The 25,148-nt window shown below is 40.3% G+C and overlaps 1 protein-coding gene across 1 annotated transcript in view; it reads right to left on the bottom strand.

Annotated features, from left to right (window-relative positions):
- The window catches only part of Pde11a (phosphodiesterase 11A), a 343,221-nt gene that overhangs the window by 176,613 nt on the left and 141,460 nt on the right, over positions 1-25,148 (bottom strand). Inside the window, exon 5 of the mRNA XM_028762965.1 lies at positions 24,938-25,002. Coding sequence (XP_028618798.1) covers positions 24,938-25,002 — 65 coding nt within the window. The remainder of the gene's footprint in view (positions 1-24,937; positions 25,003-25,148) is intronic.

Here is a 25,148-nt window from a genome sequence, read left to right as displayed (position 1 = left end):
AGAGAGAGAGAGAGAGAGAGAGAGAGAGAGAGAGAGAGAGAGAGAGAGAGAGAGAGAACCGAACACAAGAGAGGCAGGAAGTACAAAAAGTAGCTAACATTTTGCTCTGAGCCACTGGGAAGGGAAAGGAGGAAAAACACTGGCTTTGCTCATTAGAGTCTTGGGCCCCCACTTAAAGAATTCCCAAAGGAGGAAAGATGACAAAACACCACTGAGCTAGGACTCCCAAAAGCCTCCTTCCAAATCTAGGACAATTTAGCATTTTCTCAGTTCAGACTGCAAACTGCATTGAAATAATTCCAACATCAAGCAACAGTTGTAGAAATAGGAGCCTCGATTCCATGCCAGGCACTGTTGAAAGAGTAGGCAAAAAGCTATGGTCTTTGCCCTTATGGTCCTTACAGCTGAAGAGAAGGAGATACAAGCACACTGGCATTTAAACAGCATATATGTTGAAATACCCAGTGCAAGTCTCAAATAAGAAAACTCCCGTGCAATTAGGTGGCCAAATCACCAAGTCAGTTGAGCCAACTATGCTGAAGAGGCTTAGGGAGCTGGTGGTGTACCCTAGCTAAGGCTTCAGAGAGGAGGTAGGTCCTGAAGTGCCCAATGACTTTGACAGAGCAAACAGTCCTTCTGCAAACATCCTTGTATCTGTACAGTTGATGGTCCACAGGTTAAGTTTTACGAGCTACGATGCCCAGAGAGAAATCAGGGAAGTTGATTTGTCACTTTGTATCGTTGTCTCAGTCTGGGTTGCTGTAACAAAATACCATGAGCAAGGTGGGCAATAACAAAACAAATATTTGTCTTTAGTGGTTCTGGAAAAACCAGGGCCAAAGCCTTTACAGATTTGGCGTAGGGTTCCTTCTTGCTGTATTTCACATGATGGGAGGAGTGGGAGACCTGTCCAGGGCTGCTTCTGTCAGGATCCTGATCCCATTGATGAGAGCTCACCAACACAACCTGATGGTCTTCCAGAGGCAGCATCTACAGACATTCCCACATGGGGATTGGGTCCAATAAATGAACATCCAGACCGCAACAACCAAATTCTGGCTTTCATACCAGTTCAACCTTTCAGGCCCAATCCCAATGCGGCTGCAGCCTTCAGAGCCTTGCTTCTTTTCTTTGTTCTCATTTTTTTAAGGGTGTTTTTTGTGCGCTGTAATTCAGACCCTCATTTTGAAGTCAGATCTGTCCCATTGAAATGGCCCCTTTCACCAATGTGATTTCAAGTGAGTTACCATACTTCATCTGTAAACTGTATATGAACTGGGGATAGTAGCACTAATTAGACAGTTATAGTGCAAACTAAGGTAAATATTTTAGGCCAAGAGTTTAGCATAGTAAACATGCTTTAAAAGCATCACATCTGCAGCAAAGTCTCACATAGAAGCCAGTATTCCTTTATACATTACAATGTAATACATCTCATCATAATTGAAAGGGTCTCAGTTCTGATTTTTGAGGGATATCCTTGGCTTAATGGGTCAGTTCTTTCACATACACCCTGCTGGAGAAACTGTTCCTGACTCCTGAGGACCCCTATATTCTGTATTGACTGAAGGCATGCATTATTCTGTATTGACTGAGGACATCCTATATTCTGTACTGACTGAGGACTCCTATATTCACTGATGTTTCCTTTCTTTGTGTTGGCTGCTGTTGGACATAAAAGTTCTCTTTAAAACAGTGGTTCTTAATCTATGGATCATAACTCCCAAAAGATCATCTGAAAACACAAATATTTGCATTATGATTCATAATAGCAAAAATTATAATTATGAAGTAGCATAACATATAGTTATGATTGGGGCTCACTGCAAAGAAAGGAACTGCCTTAAAGTGTTGCAACATTAGGAAGGTTGAGAACCACTGGCTTAAAGAAATGTGTGCTTATAAAAATCTATCCTGAACATACGTATTCACTTTCACTTGTACCATCAAAGAAGGTACAAATTCTCACAGAGATGCTGTTGTGGATTGTCAGTGGCTAGCTTCCATCTCTTCTTCAAGACATCTGAGAGAGGGGCATGTAACATCAAATATCAGCTCCCTTGGTCTTCCCCAAAAGATAATCCTGTGCAAACATAAATCTGATCCCCTCAACAACTTATTCTGTGGCATGTCTTCTTACTTATACCAGTTACAGACATAGTTCCGCCAGTATTTGATCCTCAGTATGAAGGCCAGTCTAAAACAATCTTCTCCAAGGAGTCTGAGCTTTCTAGGTCCTGTCCTAACAATGAAGGTTTAATTTTTTTCCAGCAAGACATCAGTATTTTGTGAGATCAACTTAACATCTAAAGTTAAATTAACCAGTTATGGAGATGAAAGGCCAACATCCAAGTTTTCATTTATAACTAACCAGGTTAGGAAGAGCCACCACACTGTGGAAATACACCTACAATACAAACATTCCCAGACATTCATAGTTTAAGGGTGCAAGTGAGTTTAACTAAGTGCTTCTCTTTGTCATGCACATAGCTGTAAGAACATAGGCACCTCTGGTCCCCAGCATCCTGAGTCTCCAGGGAGACTTACACTTTCATTCAAAACTTCTGGTCATAGTCCACTACTTTGAACCCATATGAGGGAGGCTCACAACTGCTTCTCAGGGTATCAAATGTTTTCCACCAAGCTCTGTGAACATTTTGGTCCTTAGATGTTAAGGTCATATTGTTTGGTGCACACTGTCATACCTAATTAAAGAGCTCCTTCAGACTACCAGACCCCTGTCTGTATTGATGAGCACCACAGCTGGGCTGATATTTTCATACAGATATTTTGGAAGAATCTTGATGTTTCTGTCTTAGTTAGGAGATCTATTGCTGTGACAAAATACCATGACCAAAAAACAAACAAACAAACAAACAAAACAAACAAACAAACCCAAACCAGGTTGAGGAGGAATGGTTTTATTCAGCTTACAATTCCATATTACTGTTCATCACTGAAGGAGATCAGGACAGGAACTAAAACAGGGCAGAATCCTGGGGGAAGGGGCTTATGCAAAAGCCATGGAGGGATGCTGCTTACTGGTTTGTTTCATGTGGCTTGCTCAGCTTGCTTTCTTATAGAACCCAGGGCCACCAACCCAGAGATGGCACCACCTATGATGGGCTGGACCTTCCCTCATTGAGAAAGTGCCTTACATCTGGATCTCATGGAGGCATATCTTCATTGAAGGCTTCTTTATCTCTGATGACTCTAGCTTATGTCCAGCTTTGTGGTAACGCACAAAACAAGACTGTACAGTTTCCAAAGTTTGTTTGTGGATTTTTAACATTTAAATCATAATGCTATTTTCTCTATGCAGTGAGAATATTTTTAATAAATCTTAGAGAAAAAGTAGCACAAGGAAAACTCAACTCTTGTAATAATGGTCTGGGAAGGCAAAAATAAATAAAATTAATGTCTGATCTTCATTGAAACATTCTTATAGGATGGAACTCAACTATAGTGGTTTATTTTAACTGTATAAAATTGACCTCTCTAAACTCATGATTCATATCAAACTAGATTTGTGTTGCTTTACAAAGATCAAGTGTGTAGGGAGATGTAGTTATTTAAGTGAGTCTCATGTAAAGGCCTACAGTTCAGTTTCCTTTCCTCTGTGGTATCTTGCTTCCAAATGTGACACTGAAATTGGCTTCAGAAAGATCTTCACAAACTCAACTATATGTGGAGATGAAGACAAAAGAGAATGGTCTGATTATAGACAACACATATGACTGCAGTGTGGCTGCCTCCAAAGGGAAGGGCAGGGCCGTAGATAGAAGCCTTGGGACTGGCAAGGTCCAGACTAGCTTTAGAGAGAAATCTATACAAGCAAAATAAAACAGGATTGATGGAAACAACTCAGGACAGATTACTTCAGCATCTTCAATCTAGTTTTGCTAAAGTTTCAAACACAGAAAACAGTACAAATAAATTTAACACTAACTCCAGAGTTACTTCTCAAAACAGCATTTTTTCAGAAGACAAAACAAATGCATAAAATAATGTTAATCATTAGACAGTGCCATGTTGATATTTCTGTTGCCAATATCATAGTTTATTTATATATTTCATTAGAAATTCTCAGGATCTTATATTTTAAGAATGAGCATTGGTTGAGTCTGTATTAATTAAGAATTAGGTAGTAGAAGACTGAATCATGCATGGCGTACATACAAAAAGTGTGTGCCTTTTTTGGTGACCTAAGGAGTTGGTACATGGAAATCTGTCTGTTGTTTTGAATATGAGATATTCCTCCACAAACTCATGTGTTGGGACCTTGTTTGTTGGCTCATGGGCTTCTGGGAAGTGACTGGATCCTGAGGACTCTGCCCTGATCAATACAGTCATGCCTTGATAGACTCATAGTATAATAGCATTATTGAGAGGTGATAAAAGAAGGTGACGAGGCCTAGCTTGAGGAAGTAGGTGGCTGTCCACTATGAGGTGAGCAGTCTCCACCACGAGTTCTCACTGTCATGCTGGTCAGCCTCTCCACTGGCTCAGAAACAATGGTGCTGGCCACCCTGGACTAACACCACATAAGCCATAAGCTACTATAAATCTTTCTTTCTTTTAAGATGTTTGTGTCAGGTAGTCAACCACCATAACAAAGAATCTTAGAAGTCACCACCTGCACAAGGGTATCAATCCAACTCCACTCTTACCTACACAGAGAGGACATGGACAGAAGCTAACGTGGCCATAGCTTAAAGAAACACATAGACAATAGCAACGGACTATGACAGATGCTTTAATGTAATGGTTTTCAGCCTTCCTAGCACTGAGAGTCTTTAATACAGTCCGTCATGTTGTGGTGACCCCCAACCATAAAATTATTTTCATTGCTACTTCATAACTGTAATTTTTTACTGTTATGAATTGTAATGTAAATATCTAATATGGAACCCGGGAGTTGAGAAGTGATGGAAGGAAGTACAAAACACTAGAGAAGGTGACAAAAGGAGGCATTGAGTTGAGCCATTCTTTGAACATAAGAAGGAAAATTTAAAAGTATAGATGAAGCTGTAACACAAGGACTACTTTAGAAGTCTGTGGTTTGTTTGTTTGGTTGTTCTTGTTCTTGTTTTTTTTTTTTATTCTGTTGATTTAGGAGATAACAGAGCTAATCATGATGGAAATAATGAATAGGCTACAATGGAAGATTACAAACAATGTGCTATGTGGTGAACCTTATATTAAAAGCTTTATATCCGTATAAATGACTGTCATGTCACATCTTTAACAGCGTACCCGTGAGTCTTCAGTTGCTTGTGTATATTTGAGATTTTATATACACATATAGTTACATATACATGTATGTCAAGTACTTTCTGGACACTTTTCATCACTATTTTACAGTGTATCAGATTTTTCAAAACTAGCCATGCTCACTCTCCTGGGTGTGCTGATAATCACTAATGAAGACTCTGGCTATTAACTAGACATTGATCAATAATGTGGGTGTAGAAGTTTTAGCCATCTATTTTCTCAGTGTCAAAAAAAAATGATTGCCAATTGATTTTTTGGTAGCCTGACTATTAGCAAGTAAGATTGTCAGTATTTGGGACAGATAATTTTTTCATTTATGCATTCAAACAAAACAGTTGATTTTGACCTAGAGATTAAATGTGGTAACATTTGACATTTTGCTTCACCGACTAGATGTCAGTCTGAGCTGCGGTTCACAAACCAAAGCTCCATTCCTTACTTTTTCTTCTCAGAAAAGTCTGTTATCTCTGGGGGCCTTCATGATACCACCAGCTATGCAGCACTATTTGAAATTGTCCTTTAATTAGGAGATTAAGGAACTAAGTCAATACTAGAGGAACAGAAACTAGGACCCCAGCAGGAGAGTCTCAAGCCCCCAGGACTGGGACTTTAATCTTTACTGGTTCAGTTGTCTTTGAAGGCTATCAAACAAACCTTTTAGTTATGAAAGGAAAAGATCATGCAATTAGCACACAGAAGCCAGCCTGTTATCTCTGTTGTTGTAATGGTGAAGACCAAAGCTTTAACTTCCAGAAGCTCTTACAGCAGTGGTTCTCAACCTCTGGGTCTTGACCCCTTTAGAGGTCAACCGAGTCTTTCATGGGGTCGCTTAAGACAACCGAAAGATACAGATATTTACATTATGATTTATAACAGTAACAAAATTACAGTTATGTAGTTGCAATGAAAATAATTTTATGGTTGGGGGTCACCACAACATGAGGATATGTATTAAAGAATTGCAGCTTTAGGAAGGCTGAGAACCACTGGTCTAAAATTTATCCTGGCTTGCTAATAAGCTTGCTTTGGGAAGCAGGTTTTGCTTTGTTTTGAGACAGTTCTCTTTCTCTCCCATCTCTCCACTACATACTTGCTCATCATAGTGGTTCCCGCAGGCATGGTGGTGAGTGGGCCTCTGGGTATCTTCCACTCTCCTGCCAGCGCCTCATCAGCAATGATATCTTTTGAAAAGCAGGATGACAAAAATGTTTACCCAATCTAAAGATTCCAAAGGAAATAAATCCCTGGTCAAAGATGACACAGCACAGAAAAACTATAATTCAACGAAGAGTCATTATCTCTTGGTCGAACCATCACCACAACCAACTAGAGAGATTAGCAAACAGGCCCATGATGATAAGTAAACAGAGCAGGATGTGTTAGTCAGCTGTGGGTCTCCACTCTGCAGGTCCTGCTCTTCTTCCTGGGCGAGGATGCATCTCTGGGAGTCACAGTGGCTCAGACAGTGGTCAGTTTTCTCAAAGGAAGAAGGCATAGGCCCACTGGCATTTGTGTTTTTTACTGGACCTATTGAGGGATAGTGTAACTCACCAATTCCCAAGGAGCAAGAATAGCAACCATCTTTGTATCTTCAGTGCCTTCATAGTGCATAAACCATTAGACTTCTCTTCTTCCCCATTCTCTCCACCACCTACTTGCTTGCTTCTGCCAGCTGTACCTGCCTGGCCCATTTTTTTAATTAGTGATTGATAGGGGAGGACCCAACTCATTGTGAGTGATGTCATCCCTGGGTTGGTGGTCCTGGGTTCTGTAAGAAAGCAGGCTATGCAAGCCATGGGGAGCAAGCCAGTAAGTAGCACCCTTCCATGGCTTTTACTTCACCTCCTGCCTCCTGGTTCCTGCCATGTTTGGGTTCCTGTCTCTACTTTGGTTATGAACAGTGAGGTGGAAGTGTAAGGCAAATAAGACCTTTCCTTCCCAACTTGTCATGGTGTTTCATCACAGCAATACTAACCCTAACTAGTATACCTGGTAAAACAGTGTGCTCAGCTAAGCTCCTGGGGTGTGGAAGGAAGATAATACTGTTTTCTTTGAGTTCAGCGTCACTGCAAGCTTTTGGTGAGGTACTGAAGAGAAAATGTACTAGGTAGCAAAATTTCCAATGAGAGTACACAGCAAAAATTATCCCCTGATAGAGGCCTCAAGTAGCCTACCACATACTTCTGTGGGAACACCTGTGGCCACCTCCATACAGCAAAGGTATCTATTAGAAGGCTAAGGACTGTGTAAAGACAGCAAGGAAGGAGGAGTGAGCCCAATCAGTTAAAATATTAGTTGAAGCATATTAAATGAGAGATCTATCAAACACATAAACTCTCAGGGCTCCCAAGTTGCCATAATTGTTTACAAGGTAGAATCAATCCAAGGGGCAGTTGATCTACGTGGTCCACTTTATTATGTTTGAGCTCAGTACTTTTTTATGTGCCTTGTTCATGGAACATTTTTTAGAGCCTTTATTCTCCTCAATGACAGATTTACTGGAACAAGAACCCACCCCCAACTGCCATAAAAAGGAGCAATAAGTTTATCTTTCATTTAAGTCTTCATGTTCTAAGTCATGAAAATTAAATCAAAATTAAAACAAAATTGTGCGTTTTAAATTTTATATATTTAGGATGTGAAGGATGTTTGAAAAATGTGTTTCCCTGAGCCTCTCAATATGAAATTTGAAGATATACATCATTGTTAATGTTTCATCTCCTCTAGTTTATTCCTTATAATTAACATTAAAATGAGGCATAGATACATATACTATCCGCGCCACAGAGTGTACTAACACAACTAGATTAATCTGTGGGAAAAACGTGCATGGAGGAGATACAGTTTCCTGAATGATGAGCCTGGGTCGGAAACAAGGGTTTTTAGTGGACAAACCACACCCCCAGAACATCTGGACATTTAAGGATTTTTACAGGAGAAATGATCAGAGGACACCTGAGAGACTGACACCAGTTTCTGATCTAGGAAGGACAGAAGTGGCTTTGAAAACAAGGAGTCTCAGAGCTCATCCTCAGGCACCAGTCTTCAGGGTAGCTAACTGATTTGGTGAGCCATATCCTTGCCAGACAACTGAAGAGGGTAGAAATGAGACCGCAGAGCCATCTAGGGCTCTGTCCATTTACGAGTAACAGCTGTCAACAGCATGCCTGAGGTTGTGTGAAGGAAGTCAGATGCTAACAGAAATTCTGCCATGCCCTTGGGTTTTATAAGGACAGACGGTTAAGAGATCACTCTTCGTCTCCAAGGAAACTTTGGAATTTTAAAGTGTTGAGACTGTTTGAATTTGTAATTAATCCATTTCACATCATAAGATTGTGGTGGTTTGAATATGTTTGGCCCAGCGAGTGTCACTATTAGGAGGTGTGGCCTTGTTGGAGTAGATGTGGCTTTGACAGGGAATGTGTCATTGTAGGGTGGGCTTTGAGACCCTCCACCTAGCCACATGGAAGACAGTCTTCTCCCAGTGACCTTCAGATCAAGATGTAGAACCTTTGGCTTCTTCTCCAGCACCATGTCTTCCTGGATACTGCCATGTATCCTGCCATGATGATAATGGACTGAAACTCTGAACCTGTAAGCCAGCCCCAATTAAACGATATCCTTATAAGAGTTGCCTTGGTCATGGTGTCTCTCCACAGCAGTGTAACCCTAAGACAGAAATGGTCTTTATTCCATGGGGCCCATTGGTGGGACATTATTCTTTAAATGTGAAATTTCCCCCGGGATGCTTTTGTATGTCAGCATTTGGCCCTACAGTTAGTGGGGCTGTTTTGGAAGTCTGTAGAACCTTCAGGTGGTGGAGTTTCACTACAGGCATTTGGACTCTGGGTACAGGCTTGGGACTTCACAGTCCACTGCTTCTTGCCCACTCTCAAGTTTCTGATTGCTTTTGCAATGTGGCCAGCTGACTCATGCTTCCACTGTCACACCCAGCCCACAGGGTTTATTTCAGCCCTCCTTGAACTATAAGGTGAAGTGGACCCTTTCTCTCTTGAATTGCTTAATGTCAGATACTAGGTCACAGCAACAGGAAAAGCAATTCAGACCTCCTCTCACTTCTTTTCCTGGGGTTCCTTCTTGTATGAATGCATGTTTGTATGCTTGAAGGTATTTAGATTTCTTTGAGACTCTTGTTTTTCTTTCTATTCCGGTGACTAGACATTTCCTGTAGATGTACTAGTCTTCAGCATGCTCACACATGCTCTTATGCCCCCATCTTAGAGAACTTTTCATTCTATTTAACTTCTTAAGTTTAGAACTTATATATTTTTTTATAATAATAATAATATCTTCTTTATATCTAGTCATATACCTTGTCGAGAGACATTGTTCTCACATTTTCCTTTAGTTCTCTGTATGTGGTTTCCTTTAAAATCTTAGACATAGTTAAACTTTCCCATTCAAATTACTTGGCAAATAAGTCCAGCTGTTTTCTCCACTGGGACCGTTTCTATTAAAAGCCACTTTGTCTAGCTAGGTTTGTGCTGTAATTTTTTGTTTCTTTGTATGTTTTATAATAAAGTTTCTGATAAAATTAAAATATTAAATAATGTAGAAGTTTTAGAAACAAAAGTGTCTTCCATATCCTACATCAAGATGTCATTTATGTCTCTTGCTATTATTCCTGGAACTATTTGGTATCAAGTGATTTCCCTAAACTAATTTTGAAAGTATCTCTGTTGTATGGCAGCTAGAATTTCCTCTCAGTTGATTTAATAGTCAGCTAATAATTAGATAAATTTTTGTTGTTGTAGACCACATTTTTCAGAGTCTTGAAGTCATGATCTGATGATGACAATTCACAGTACAGACAATGATGTTCTCAAATGCCATTTCTCAATCCCTGAAGCATACTTTGGAGTAATAATGTCCTAGTGAGTGAGTCACATTGGCCTTGTAGGGTGTGTGGCCTCTTCCTCCAGGCCCAGATCATATCCATAATCTGACTGGGTACTAACAACCACCTCTGTGGGCCAGTGGCATCATGGTTCTAATGTTCAATATGATTACAGTCTGTAATCACAGTACACTCAGAGGCAATCAAAACCTTCATTCATACCTTTTAGTTTTTAGGGCTAACACATCTATAGCAATCTTTTTCTTGGTTGTGTCAGTTATGCTGGACAAGAACATAAGAGGGTTAACCAGATATCTCTGACCCTTGGGAAAATTACCAAGGTTATCATGATTTTTTTTAACTAATTAGAATCCTGTTATGGAAGTCAAGTTCCCTGTTAAAATGGCAAAATTATGGCCACGGAGTCTGGAGGCCTAAAGGAGAGAGTTACAAAGATAATTCAGGAAGAGTTTCAAATCACCATTAAAAAGATGGGAGGAGAGGCCCTTGGTCCTGGGAAGACCCGATGCCCCAGTGTAGGGGAATGCCAGGGCAGGAAGGTGGGAGTGGGTGGATGGGTGAGCACCCTCATAGAAACAGGGGGCAGGGAGGACGGGATAGTGAGTTTCCAGAGGGGAAACCAGGAAAAGGGATAATATTTGAAATGTAAATAAATAAAATATCCAATTTTTAAAAAAGGATTCATTTGTTTGCAAAACTAGATTCCACAATGAATGTCAGAAACCATCCAAAACATTGAAACATAGGTTTTACTATTCTGATGTGAGAGGTGGGACTCAGGAAACCAGTGTGGCCAACAATTTCTTTTTTCAAAGAAAAGAATAGAAGAAGCCCTAAATTATTGGGTGTGTTAAAGTTAAGGCATATGTGTTTCCAGCAGAGATGGTGAGGAGGGATGGAGATGTGTCAGGATAACCAAGGTGCTGCCGCTCACGTGAGATGACTGAACCCAAGGTGCTGCCAATTATACGATGAGCAGAAAGGAGAGCTACTGCTGAGAGGTAATGCCTTATTACTTAAAACATTTTGATCTTATTTTTTAAAATCTCTTAGGTTAGACATAACATTTCATCATATTTCATTCTTAAAGGGAAAGTATAAAACATACAAGTGGATTCTACGTGGAAGTAAAGTTACTAGTGAAAGAAATTAAGTGGTTTCTAAAATGTTCAGAGGTTCATGCTTGAATCACTTCTCTGGCATCGTCAATGGTCACAAGTACATCCTCTAAGGCATCAGACTGACTACGATTCAGCCTTTCATAAGGGAATGCCAGGTCACCTCCAGGACCTACTTCCGAGCTGCTGACACTCTCGTGAGATTTGATACGTCAGACTTAGGAGGAGATACCAACTGGGAGGCTTTTGTATGAAATCAAACTTGCAGTGCCTTCTTCAAATGCTCCTTCCTTTCAAGGCATTTCCATAATGCTTTAGCCATATCATCACAAATTCTTTAAGTACATGTCCTCAAAGACCTAATGTGGTACATACCACTCATTATAACTCAGCTGTGGTTCATCTATGTAATATGTGGTATGGTGTGGTGTGGTGTGGTGTGTGTGTGTGTGTGTGTGTGTGTGTTTGTGTGTGCAGTGCATGTGTGTGTGTATGTGTAAGGTGCTACTGAATTCAGTCTGCATCCAAACATATACTAACAATGCCTTTGTTCTCCATTTCTGCCTAACAAATGACTATGAACAGCTGGTTAAAACACAACTAATTTATTATATCAGATTTCTAGAAGCCAAAAGTTCATCACAGCTCAGCTGAATTCACTGTTAGAGTTCTTAGAAGGCCAAGATCAAGGTGTTGACAAGACTGTATGCTCTTTTGAAAGTTATGTCTCAGGCACTCCAAATACCCAGAAATGAGCTCAAGCTAGACTGTAGGAAGATTCTGGCCATCAGATAAAAGTCAGCATTCCCCAGGAACTTGTGAAACTGGTTCCCATCTGCCCCAAAAAGTCATTTCCTCTGCCTTCGGCAGAAGGGACATATGACTACCTATGGCTCCTATCAGTGTATTGAAGGTCAGGCTGGCCTCCAGGCTCCCTCATTATCACAAGTACCCGTTGTACATGTCAAAGTCTAAGTCAGCTGCTGGCCCTTCTCTGGCTCTTCCCTGACACCAGCTAACATCCTTATATCCATATGATTCTTCCATCTTATACTTTCTATATATACATACTCTCACTGTTGTGCCTCTCTCTGTGTTTGTCTCTGTCTGTCTCTCTGTCTCTGTCTCTGTCTCTGTCTCTCTCTCTCTCTCTCTGTCTCTGTCTCTGTCTCTCTGTCTGTCTCTGTCTCTCTCTCTGTCTCTCTCTCTGTCTCTCTCTGTCTCTGTCTCTGTCTCTGTCTCTCTCTGTCTCTCTCTGTCTCTCTCTCTCTCTCTCTCTCTCTCTCTCTCTCTCTCTCTCTCTCCTATACTCCAGATATGCCCTCTTCTCTTCACAATAGAAACCTTCCCCTGATAGTGGAGCTCTCATGTCAACAGTCCCTTCACTGTGCTCTCTGTCCCTTCACTGTGCTCTCTGTCCCTTCACTGTGCTCCCCATCTCTTTACTGTGCTCCCTTTTCCTTTACTGTGCTCCCTAACATACCCTGAAGGCTTCCAAGGAGAAAACAGCTCACATAGGTTGTTGGCAAACTCACATAGGTCGTAGGTTTTTGCAGTAATAAGATGGGTTCTGCTTTCCTTTGTTTAAGCCAGGTTGGGTCTCCTGTGTATGTATATGTGACAACTCATGTTATAAATCTTTGATTTTTTTCTTCTGCTGTCTCTCTGACATCCTCTGTCCTAACCTGGATGAAAGCCTTATTCTTCATGGCTCATCTAGAGACTCCAGCATAACCTAACATTATTGGATGAGTAACCTCAATTAAATCTGCAAAGCCTCTTCGCTCTTGCAATATACCATCAGTATCTGATGACAAGGGGCAAGGTACCAGAGGTCAAACTTCTGCCTGGCTCACTTGGAGTGACTTTGTTGTTTAACATTATATACAGTGGCAAGTTTGGACCCTCTGACGTTATTCATGCCATCATGATGAAATGCTACATTTAGTGACCTGTGTTCTTAGTGTTGTTTTACTGCCCCTGTCACTGCCAAGCATGTCAAGGGACAGTGAGACTGTCTCAGCATCTCCTCTTTAATGAAATTCAATGCTTCCTTTTCTTTCCTCAATTCAATTGCTTGTCACTGGAAAGGAAACAGCTTCCAATTAGTTAGGATTCTTGACAAATTGTTGTTGCACATTTTAATAGCAGCCCTGTGAAATCCACAGATTTGATTACACCAGGCTCACTCCCACCGCTTTAAAATTGCGTTTGTTTATGGTGAGAATTTGGGCATTGTCTTCTGTCTCTGGATGCATGACGTGGCACGTGGCAGCAGGCCATTTTGTGTGTATTTGTGTAACAAAACAACATCACTTCATTTGATTTTGAGTTTCTTCTTTAGCTGCTGCTCTGTGTTGTGGCGAGTTTTTTCAATGGAAATACTTTTGTCACTCCTTTCAGATTGTACTCCTTGCTTATGTAGGCTTTGTTGCCTGAGAGATGTGTGTGTGTATGTGTGTTGGATGCACGTGCATGTGCGTGAGTACTCACACCTATGGACATGTGAGGCATGCATATGCATGTATGTATCCACGCATATGAAGATGAGAACTGGCCCCTTCCTCAGTTGCCCTCCAACTTATATATTGAGGCAAGGTCTCTCATTTCAATCTAGAGTGCTCTGATTTGTCTAACTAGCCTAGTTAGCCGAATTGCTCTGGAGATCTCATCTCTGCCTCCAAGCTCAAGGAATACAGTTGGGCCCACACCATTGACTGGACATTTATGTGGGTGCTGGGGATCTGAACTCTGCTCCTCAGGCTTGCATGAAAAGTACTCTACTCATTGTATCATCTCCCAGTCCCCTGGCATATGTGCTTTTGAATAAAACAGTAACATTTTATTTCAATGTTGTCACCAATCCAAGCAAATTTTAGAAGATTGATTTATGTGTTATTTTATGTGTACGAGTTTTTGCATGTACATAGACGTGTGCTTGCATGTCTGGTGCTCATGGTGACGTAAGAGGGCACCAGGTCCCTTGGATGTGGAGTTACAGATGGTTGTAAGCCAGCACGTGGGTGCTGGGAACCAAATGTGGGTTTTCTACAAGGGCAGCAATTGCTCTTAACCACAGTCATTTCTCCAGCACCTGATTATGCAATGTTGTTGAAAGTATTAACCGGCATTTAAACCCAGCCACGTAGCACCAACGATGTACAGTACACAAAGTGGCAATACAAATATCTGTGAGTTGATAGCTGTGTCACAGCTGTCACCTACGACAGCAGTCACCATCCAAACTTCCAATGCCATTCAATCATCCCCATCCCTGGGCATATGGAGCAAAGTGTCTGGCCAGCTAGTGAATGAGTGCTACTTTGGAAATAGAATATCTATCAGCATCAATTCTTTATTCTTTACAAATATAACTCTCAGACTGTCTAAGGGGTATTGACTTTTCTAAATAAAAGTTAGAAAACATCAAATTAATGACCAGGGCCTTCAGAAAGTAATACCATGTTGGAAGAGAAAACTTTAACAATTCAGTCAACTTGAATGTTGGTCTCTTTGTGTTTCCTTAAGTGTGCCATCGCCTATGTGCACTTGGGTTTCCACAGTTTAAAGCATCCTTGTAAACTAACCTCCCCCTATAAAGTCTCTTATGGGGTCTGAGGCCCCTCTTCATAGTCTTTTGATACAGAGCTGAGTCAGGAGTACAGGGATAAAGCACAAAAACTCACTTATCCTAATAAATGGTCATGCATTTTTTAAATTGATGAATTGATGAAAAAAATGCTACAATGATCAAATTGCTAAAGGCATTTTTAAGACAGATTTTTTTTTTCTTTTCGTTTCAGGATTTAATGTGGTTTAGCCAAATTCTACTGTAATGTGCCTAAGTACTCTGATCATGCTACAAACTTCTTAATGGTTCCCTGGCCAGTTTGAGAATTTTCTTGTTGTTCATTTTTTGCTTCATTTTGACAGAGTCTTACTATGTAGCCCAGACAGGCTTTGAACTCATGATCTGCATGCCAGTCTTGCAATTTCTGAGATTGTTGGATGGGTTATTGATACTTGTTTTCTTCTGTAAACACAATCCCCTGAACATGTAAGTACTTTAGACAGTGCAATCTTGGTCTTAATAGAGTGGGTATTGGATGGTAATGCCTTCCAGGCATAAGCTCACAGAAAGGTAGGTTGTTGAGTGGAATATTACTTCAGAAGATGGCTTAAGATTTTTTCTAGCTTAAAACTGTGTATGTGAAACACAATTCACTTCTCCAAGCCTCAATTTCTTCATTTATAAAATGAGATTAGTAACTCCATGGGCATTTTGGCACTGAGACCAGTTAAGTCTGACAGCCACTAGACTTTCAAGGACAGTTAACTCTCCTTCTGCTGTTAAATAAGAAATCATTATAATGACAATATTGGATTCACAGAATCATAGCTTCCTGGAACTCCATTGCTAGAAAAATATCGAATAGGTTATCAATTTTATGTTTCTCATTCAACAACTCGTATATTAGTCTTCTAGGATAGCCAGAACAAATCACCGATAACTTGAAAGCAGTAGTAATGCCTTCCTTCATGTTGGGGTGGGGGGATCCTGGTCTGAAGATGCTACATTCCAATTTCTTCCTGTCTTCACATGGCATTTGGCCTATGCCTCTGCTTCTCTCAGAAGTACATGAGTCACTGGATGAATTGGCCAAGGGGTCTCCATTTAGATTCATTTAATTTCAAGATGCCTAACTAATTCTATCTTCATGTCCAGATGAAGTGTCCTTTTGAGGGTTGGGGTAGAGATGAATTTTGGGTTGGGAATCACCGTTAAACAACACTATGTCTCTGAAAAAAACATTTAAAATAACTCCACGTTTCATCTTAAATGTTTTTGGAAGCCAGCCATGATGATGCACATCTGTAATACCAGAATTAAGGCAGAAATTGGAGGATAGGAGTTCAAGGTCAGGCTTGACAACATGAGATCCTTTGTGTGTGTGTGTGTGTGTGTGTGTGTGTATTTCTTGAATCTTAAAAGTTTTTTTTTCTTATCCCTGTTTTGTCAGACATGACCTATTGTGACCTCAAGTGATAGCTTGGTGAGGTCAGAGCCTCCCAGATCCCTGCAGAGGGGAGAACTCTGCTAGCAGCTGACAGCAGCGTGCCCGTGTTACGTGAGGATAAAAGAGGCACAGACTGAAAGGGAGCACAGTGCAGTCATGCTCAGATTCTCACTAATCCCTACTGTGGGAGCTTCTCAGCTTCCTGTGAGTTTCAGCTCCAGCTCCTCAGCCTCTGTATCCTTGATGTCTTTGCTTGCCTCTCTTCTAGTCTTTCATTTACTGCTGAATCCTCTTCTTGGACTGCTTTTCAAATTAAAGTCCCTATACCAGTGTCCTACTGTTGCTCTTCCAAATTACCGTAAACTCTGTGGCTTCAAACAGCAGCAGGTTAGTGCCCTGTGATTCGATAGGAGAGGCTCCATTCCTTCACCTTTCCAGTTTCTAGAGTTTTCCTCATTGCCTGGTCATGGTCCCCTCCTTTGTCTTCAAAGCCATCAATGACAGGCTGCCTCTCAAACTACTTGACTTCAATTCATCTTCTGCCTCTGCCACCAGAGAGCCTTCATTTACAACGACTCCTATAATTACCTAGTGTCCATTCAAAAGACTTAGGATAATCTGCCTATAATAATAATGTATCAACATGTTAATTATATACATCACTGGTATATGTGACATTTTCATACATGTACACAGTCTGCACCTATCATATTTACCTGTTACCTTCCATTATGCGTCCTACTTGTTCTCTTCTTCCTCCCCACTAGACCCCTTGAACTTTCTTTTCTCTTCCCCTTTCACTTCTTCTTCCTCTTCTTCCTTCTCCTCTTCTTCTCTGCACATGTGCATACATGCGTATGTCTGTCTGTCCTAATGAGTTTCATTAGGGTTGCTTACAACATGGGTGAATGTTTGTTTGTAGGAACATGGGCACCTTGTCAGAGGCTGTACCACTTAAGAAAACGAGTCTCCCTCCCCATCGACATGAACTGTATATAAATCCTCAGGGGAGAATGTAATTAAGGATTCTTAATTCCATCTGTAAAGTTTGTGTTGTCATTGGCTCTGGAGTTGAGCAGCAAACTTTAGGCAGGCCATTTTTCTGACTGTTAAATTTGCTGATAAGAGAATGCTTTAGCTTTCTAATTTCTGAAGCTATCTACTGTTTGCCTGCCTTTGCAAAGGCTCACCAACCAAAAGGTCTTTTGTTTTCCATTTTAATGGCTTGAGGGATCAAGTCCAGGATTTTGTACATGTTCAATAAGCACTCAATAAGTAAGCTAGAACCAAAGCTATAAACAAAGGGTTGGGTCCTATTAGATACTCCAAGATTTCTAATTGTATTTTTCTTTGAACTTTCTGGTTGTAACAAATGGAATATAAAAATTCCTTCTTTCTGTTAAAAAAAAATAGATTTTCCCTATAGTTCCCTTAATCAGAGAAGATAAAGTAGAACTTGAGTTTTAAGTGATTATATTCCCACCAAATTCCATTAAATTATTATTTAGGAAGATCCTTCATTTAGTTGTAGCCTTCTAGAAATTATAGATACCAGGACATGATTTTTGATACTTTAAATATAAGAGCTAAGACTATTCAATTCTTAAATTATTCATATTAATCTTAGAAAGATACATAAACTATAACCAAAGGTATTTTAAATTAAGTAAAGACTATAAGTATTGATATTTCTTTAAATAGTGTTTTGTATCTTACAAATATGTTATCAAATTAAAGGCTTGTACAGTATGGCCAGAAATGGAATCCTGTTAAAAAACAGAGCAAATGCTCTAGGAAGGTTTATTCAGATGTTTCACAAAGGTAGCTTTCTGATGGAAGGTCCCAGAGTGAGACCCAGGGAGGAAGAAAGTTGAATGGTTTGGGTGAAGTCTTGTTTTTTTGTATGCATGTCAGCATCAACCACACAAGATGGTTGTGACCATTCCCACAGAAACAGTGTGGCATTGTAAGCAAGAGCAGAACTTGTTTCTCTCTGATGCATCCTGATTCTGCAAACACCAAAACAGACTGACCATCATGGAAGCACTTCTTTAAAGAACCATTGCAAGCTGGAGCTTATCTAGGGAACAGGTAAGGGACATAAAGAGTCTAGAGACTATGGCATTGAAAGAACAGCCAAAAGATGATGGCCGCTAATGTGGCAAAGTTAAGGACAGGGGATACATGAAAGTTCTCCACAAAAGAATCATTGCTATATACAGGATTTAATCCCTGGTGGCCTATGTTTACCATCCTGTGGTCCTTCCACATCCTAGCCCACAAGGCTGTGGTCCTTCTGCATTCTAGCCCACATGACCTGTCAAGACAGAAACCTCATCACATCACTATCTATTGTTATCCCCCAGTTTTTAAACCAATTAATTGGCTCTGGGCATAGCAGAAGGACATGGTAAGATTCTCACCTCAGTGATGGAATTCTCAGCAGCTGGATATGACAAGAAATTAGGGACCATCACCAGCAATAATGATGATCCTTGTGACAACAGCTCACAGCCCGGATGCTCATTCGCTCAGACTCTCCTCTCAAAGTCTCTGCTTATGACAGTTTCCCTCCCTGGAGGTTAGTTAGGACCTGTAAGGCCTGGCTGAAGTCTCACCACATACAAAAGCTTTCCTTGAGGTCCACCTCCTGTTTGTCCTCAAATGAGCTGGTTGCCATAGGAGACAACGTGTCACACAAAGATGTGCCCTGTACCACAGGATTATTTTGTGCTGAGAGAAATTGAGAAGCAGATCCAAGAAAAGCTCTCTGCCATAAAGTAGGTCATACAATAACGAGGGTGTCCTTACTCTTGTCTTATGAGGAAGGATAAAATTTGACCACCACACACAACATTAAACCCTTACTGGCCTGGAGATACACCAAGGAAACCCACGTGACAAAGTTTACGACTCCATATGGAGTATTTCCCTTCCTATAATTTACTGCCTTGTAGTCAACACCTCTTTTCTTTAGACTTCTCAATAATACATGTAAGATTTACTTTTATCTTTTATTTTCTGTATTTGAGATGTATGTATATTGTGTGTATGCCTAGTGCCCAAAGTGTCCAGAAGACGGTTCCAGATCCCTTGAACATGAAATTATGGATGTCTGTAAGGTGCCATGATGGTTCTGGTAATCTAACCATAGCTCTGAACCTCTTCTTTAAGAGTTACATGTCTTTCCCTTGGAAGCTCCCATAGATACACGAGAAAGACATAACCACTGTCTTTCCCTACTTTTTATTAATAGGGTTCTGTCTTGGCAAATAAATCAGGATAGAAATTATTTTTTCTCTACACAGACCATTCCTTGTATTAACATAACACCCTGTACAAACCTTGTATAGAAAAAGACCTTAGACTGAGAGTCAATCACTGTCACCCTTTAACCTTCTGTTGATCTTCTCAGTCAATGGGCTCAGATACTCAAGTCTCATCTTTATAGTCCTTTCCTTTCACAGACATCAACGCATGCAAGTAACCGTCCCTTTATACGCAAACATGTCCCTGTTTAGAGTCTTATATTCTGCTAATGGTGACAAAAATTGGTGTACACACAGGACCACTTAGGAGCCAGGCAACATACTATGTCACATGTTATGGGAGGTACACATTCCCTGATTTCCACACAAACTGTCAGTTTTGTTCAGGTTTGGGAAAAATGAACAGTATATCTACGAGAGTGTGGGGAACTGTGCAGAACAGTGGTAGAAACTCATGTTGTACATATGGGAGTTCTAGGAGAGAGAAGACAGGAGGCCCTTCCCTGCAGATGCTTGTTGAGCCATGTCCACAAGGGGAGGAGCTCTGGGTGAGTGCTTAGGGAAAATGGTGATTCACATGGTTGTGAGGTATCCTAGAGACTTCCTGAAAGCTTTAAAGCTTGCTTTGACAAGGTCTGGACACCTGTCTCACTAGAGAGAATTGGCTGAGCAGAAGTAAGAGTTATCACTGTTAATGTGACTCTTTGTACCTGTAATCTGGAGGCTGGGTTGGATCTGGTTACATTTTTTGTATTATATTATGCTTTATTATATTCTACTGTGTTCCTAGTCTACTTTCACTGTTGGTTGACCATTGGGTTCTTGAGGATAGACTCCTCTGCTTTTGTTTTAAATCTCTGTAGCCCTGTCACCTGATACAGTTCTTAACCTTAGGCAGCAGGTAGTCAGGATATGGCTGTTGACTAAAGAAGTGTCTTCGATGAATACATTTAGGAAAAAAAATGCAGAAAGCACAGGAAGCTACTGAAACAGAAAATGGCTTTTTATTAGTAGAAGAAGGTATTGCCAAGGATGTCTTGAAGCAAGTAGGTATCACACACACACAGACACACAGACACACAGACACACAGACACACAGACACACACACACACAGACACACACACACACACACACACAGAGAGAGAGAGAGAGAGAGAGAGAGAGAGAGAGAGAGAGAGAGAGAGAGAGAGAACTGGTTAAATATAGACCACAGGCATGACCATGAAGAAATTAATGAATTATGAAAAGCTTTTGGAGCTGCCTTCTAGGAATTTGGCAAGAATTTGACATTGGACTAGGACAACAAAGTAGGCTCAAGGCAAATACAACTGAGGAATGTATTGTATTCCTTGTATCTGGATCATCCTGATAAACCCCTAGACATACTGACCACCAGGAGTCTTTATTTTTTGCCTTGTTTGACTACTTTGATTATTGTCCTGTTTGTTCCTTGACTAATTTGTTTAAGCCTTAAGAACTGACCATACTCACCATATTCTTTGTATGTACCTAGAATGATATAAAAGCAGACTGGAAAAAAATAAACTTACCTTCAGCTTCAGAACTGGTTAGGATCATGTTATAAATTATAGTGTTGTCTAACTGGCATTTTCTTTTCATTCTCAATCCCTCCCTAGAGAATCCATTGATGAACTGAGCTGGCTTGGTCAATGAGTCAGTGATAAAACTTATTTATTTAGGAAAAAAAAGGTCTCCAAGGATTGTAGCTAAGAATCAGCAAGCCTCAAACTGGAGTTGATCAGAGTGCAGTAGTGTCCTGACAAATCTTTACCGAAGCTATAGGAATCATTCTTTAAAGGCTGTACTGTTTTATTCCTGAGTGATGCTCAGAGAATTTGGGGCTTTAATGGACAACATCTACAGGGAAGGTGTTACATGATGGAAGGCAAACACAAGGTCTGAAAATGTTAGAGAAAGGCTGTGATCTGGAGCCTTGTCTTTGTTCAGCACCTGCTCAGTGCCTCTGGCCAACTACGCATTGGGGCTGCTTGTCTTAATTTCTTTCACTTCCACTAAGATGTGGAGGAATCCACATCTGCAAGAGGAAAATCACTGGGCAAAGAATGGAAGGTCTTTTGAGATAGATGAACATTCTCCATTAATTTAGAAGCCATAAATAGAAAGATGAACGGGACTGTCTCATAATGTCAGAGTTCAAAGGCACTTTTAAAATGTCTTTTTAAAGAAAAGCCGACCTTTCTTTTTTATTATCAAAAAGTTTTCCAAGGGCAGTCTGGGTCTTGGGTCATTTCATTTTGACATGGAAGTTTTTAAAAACAATCATAAGTTCAGAAAATTTTAACTCTGAAGTAGCCGAGTGAATAGGCTCAACAGCAGAAAAACCAGCAACACTGAGCACTGGGATATTAAAAGATATGTATGTCTCAGGAACCCCACAGAGCCCACATAGATGGGAATAGAGCCCGAATAAGTGGGAGATACAGCATGAGAGATATGACCGATGAAGTTAGTATCTATAGATATTTTCTCTAACATTCTTCGTGTCATTTTACAGCATTCCATTTAGGAAAGTTTCCGAGTATACCCCAGTGGCTCTATGCCTAAATGTGATTGGTTGACATGAAGAAATACAGATTCCAACACAATTGTACTCTCATGAACATAAAAACTTCCTACAAAGAGATTCAACTTCTCATTATAACTTTTGTTTAAAGTATTAACCACAGAGATCACAAGTCATTTTAGTGTAAATTCTGTGAATCCCTTCAAATATCTTTATACCTATCAATCCAGGCACCATCACTAACAAGGCTCAGACGGTCTACTGTCAGCTGGATCCCCATTTTCTTTTCTAGCCAAGCTCACATTAAAGTTTTGTCCTCTACTGCTTTGCTCTCTGATATTATAATTTTGCTTTTTGAAACAATGTTCTATAAATGGAATAGTATATAATTGAACATAGCCAAGTCCTCTCTTAAATTCATAAAATTGACTTAAATAAATAAATAAATAAATAATAAACAAGCAAGCAAACAAAGTATCAATTTTGACTTCCTGTTTTCTGTGATGGTAAACACTGATCTAATTTTTAACCTCAGAGGACCTAGCATCCCCTAGGAGCCAACCATGCACAGATATGTGTGTGTGTGGTTCTAGATTAGATTACTTGAAGTAGGCAGATTCACCCTAAATGCAAGTGGCATCATGGTCTGTGATCTTGGACTGAATAAGAAGGAGAAGGTGAGGTGAGTGAACCCATTCTGCACTCTGCTTCCAGATGGGATGCAATGCAACCAGCTGTCTCATGCTTCCCATCGTCACAGATGGGGATAACTTTCCCATTGTGACAGATTTACACTCAAACTGTGAGTGGAAATAAACCTTTCCTTCTTTTTTAAAGTTGTTTTGGTCTGGTATTTTGAGAAGTAACTAATACAATATTTGTTTTCCAAAATTAAAGACATATTTTTAAAAATCCAATTTCCCTTGAATATTGAAACAGAAATTTACCTGGACAGTCCTTTAAATATACAGATCTTTGTATTTCATTTCCAATATATTTAATAGGAATATCTCAGCATATACCTAAGAATTAAGTTTTTACCAAATTTGCCAAACTTGATTTTAATTGATCAACCAGATTTGAGAAACATTAACCTAAAAGATATTCTTTACACGGAATCAATTGTTGGATTTTAAGTTAAACGTCATAACAGAATCAAAGTTTACAGTTCTGAAGAGTTGTCCTTGGATGTAAGGCTACTTCTTGTTGGTCACAGGACCTTCACCAAGTGATTTAAACTTGCTTATTCTGATTTTCTTTCCATGGTTGTGATAAAACACTTTTGATCAAAAACCAACTTGGGGATAAAGGATTCTTTCGGGTTTCACTTCAGGGTCACAGTTTGTCATGAGGGAAGTCAGGGCAGGACCTCAAGCAGTAGCTTAAAGAAGAAGCTATGGAGCGATGCTGCTTTCTGCTTGCTCTCTTGCTTACTCACTTGCTTATAGTTAACTAGAGTTTTAAATATATACCAGGACCACATGTGGAGTCATGTACAGTGATCTAGGCTCTCTTACATCAATGTAGACAAAAGAAACACTCCTTCATGCCCACAACTAACCTGATAAAGATAATCACTCTGTTGAGATTTCTTTTTTCAGGTGATTCTAGGCTGTGTCAAGTTGACAGTTAAGGCTAGCTAGGACATTGCCAACTTTCTCTTCTCCCTTTCAGGGTTAACCATGCCTACTTCAAAATATTTGGGGAGGTGAAGCACTTATCCTCAGTCAGCACATGATCACCACACTTGGCACCTGATGAACGGAAGTTGCTTGAACTCCTGAGACTGGTATCAGTATCAGGAATGGCATCTTCATATTGTCTTCAGCACCTGACCCATCATTTTCTGAATCTTTGCATTTTGCTTAATTTCACTACTTCTTACCCTTCCCTCTGGAGATGAATCAAAGTCAAGAGAATCAACTTTTGTAGTGGCCCAGATATTATTTCTAGGAGTGCAAACCTAAAGGATACTCTTGGGCTGTCTCTGACCCTCACTGTTACTGTGACAGCCTCAAAGATGCCAACAGACACAAACTACTTGAAACTCTCCTTTTTTTGTCAGGAGAAGATATTATTGGCCAAATATGAGCAACCAAGGGGGTCAAAATGCAGCAGAAAGTTATGTTTTCTGAACAGTTAGGGACTATGAACAATTAGCTTTATTTACAGCTTCAATGCTAAATGTTTGGTTTCAAATGCTTGATGTGAAACATAACCAAAAGCTGCTGGTTGAAGAAAATGGGCTTCCTCCATTCCATACTCCTCGCCAAAGCAATTCGGAAATTCTCAAACCATTACAAAGTTAAGGGAAGGCTGGCAGTAAAGTCTACAGGCAAGATTATAATGTATCACAAGTATTAAATTTCAGTCTTTTCTTTTTTGTGGTACTGACAGTGAACCAGAGACTCTCACTCCAGGAAAATACTCTGGTAGTGAGTTAGACCCTCAGCCCTCTTCTCAGTATTTGTTCTGAGACAGGATCCCACTAAGCATCCCAAGCTGGCCTTGGTCTTATTCCACAGCAACGGTGTGCCTTGACCTTGGGGTTTTCTTGACTGAGCTTCCCAAGCAGCTAGGCTAACAGGCTATTGCCACCACACCTTATCCTACAACTTTGTCTTAAGAACACACGGCAAGGGAGATGTATCTTGTACACACTCACTGTTCAGCCATAGCTTTTATTTAAGTTCTGAAGTTCAGAAAAGTGGGAAATGGCAGCGCTTGATGATACAGAGCAAAGCAACTACTATCCTCAAAGCATTATGCAACATGGCTAACATCAAGGACCACGGAACATCAAAAGACAAGCACAGAACCCCATGAGCCTTACCTGTTCTCAGCATCCGCACTGCACTTTGGGGACATCAGTTCAAAGGATTTAGTAAACTTCACCACCTGTGTCATACAGAGAGACAGCAAATCCAAGTCAATTAAAGCTTCTCCACAGTTCCAAATGATGCAATAACCGTTTTCATCTCTGTGATGATCATTACAATAATTGGGGATTAAAGAGCCATTTCAGTGGGGAGATCCCAAGAGAA

Source organism: Grammomys surdaster, unplaced genomic scaffold, assembly GCF_004785775.1.
Source record: "Grammomys surdaster isolate TR1022 unplaced genomic scaffold, NIH_TR_1.0 136, whole genome shotgun sequence".
Taxonomy (NCBI): domain Eukaryota; kingdom Metazoa; phylum Chordata; class Mammalia; order Rodentia; family Muridae; genus Grammomys; species Grammomys surdaster.
The sequence above is the reverse complement of the archived record's forward strand: the minus strand, read 5'-3'. Positions and strand labels throughout refer to the sequence as shown.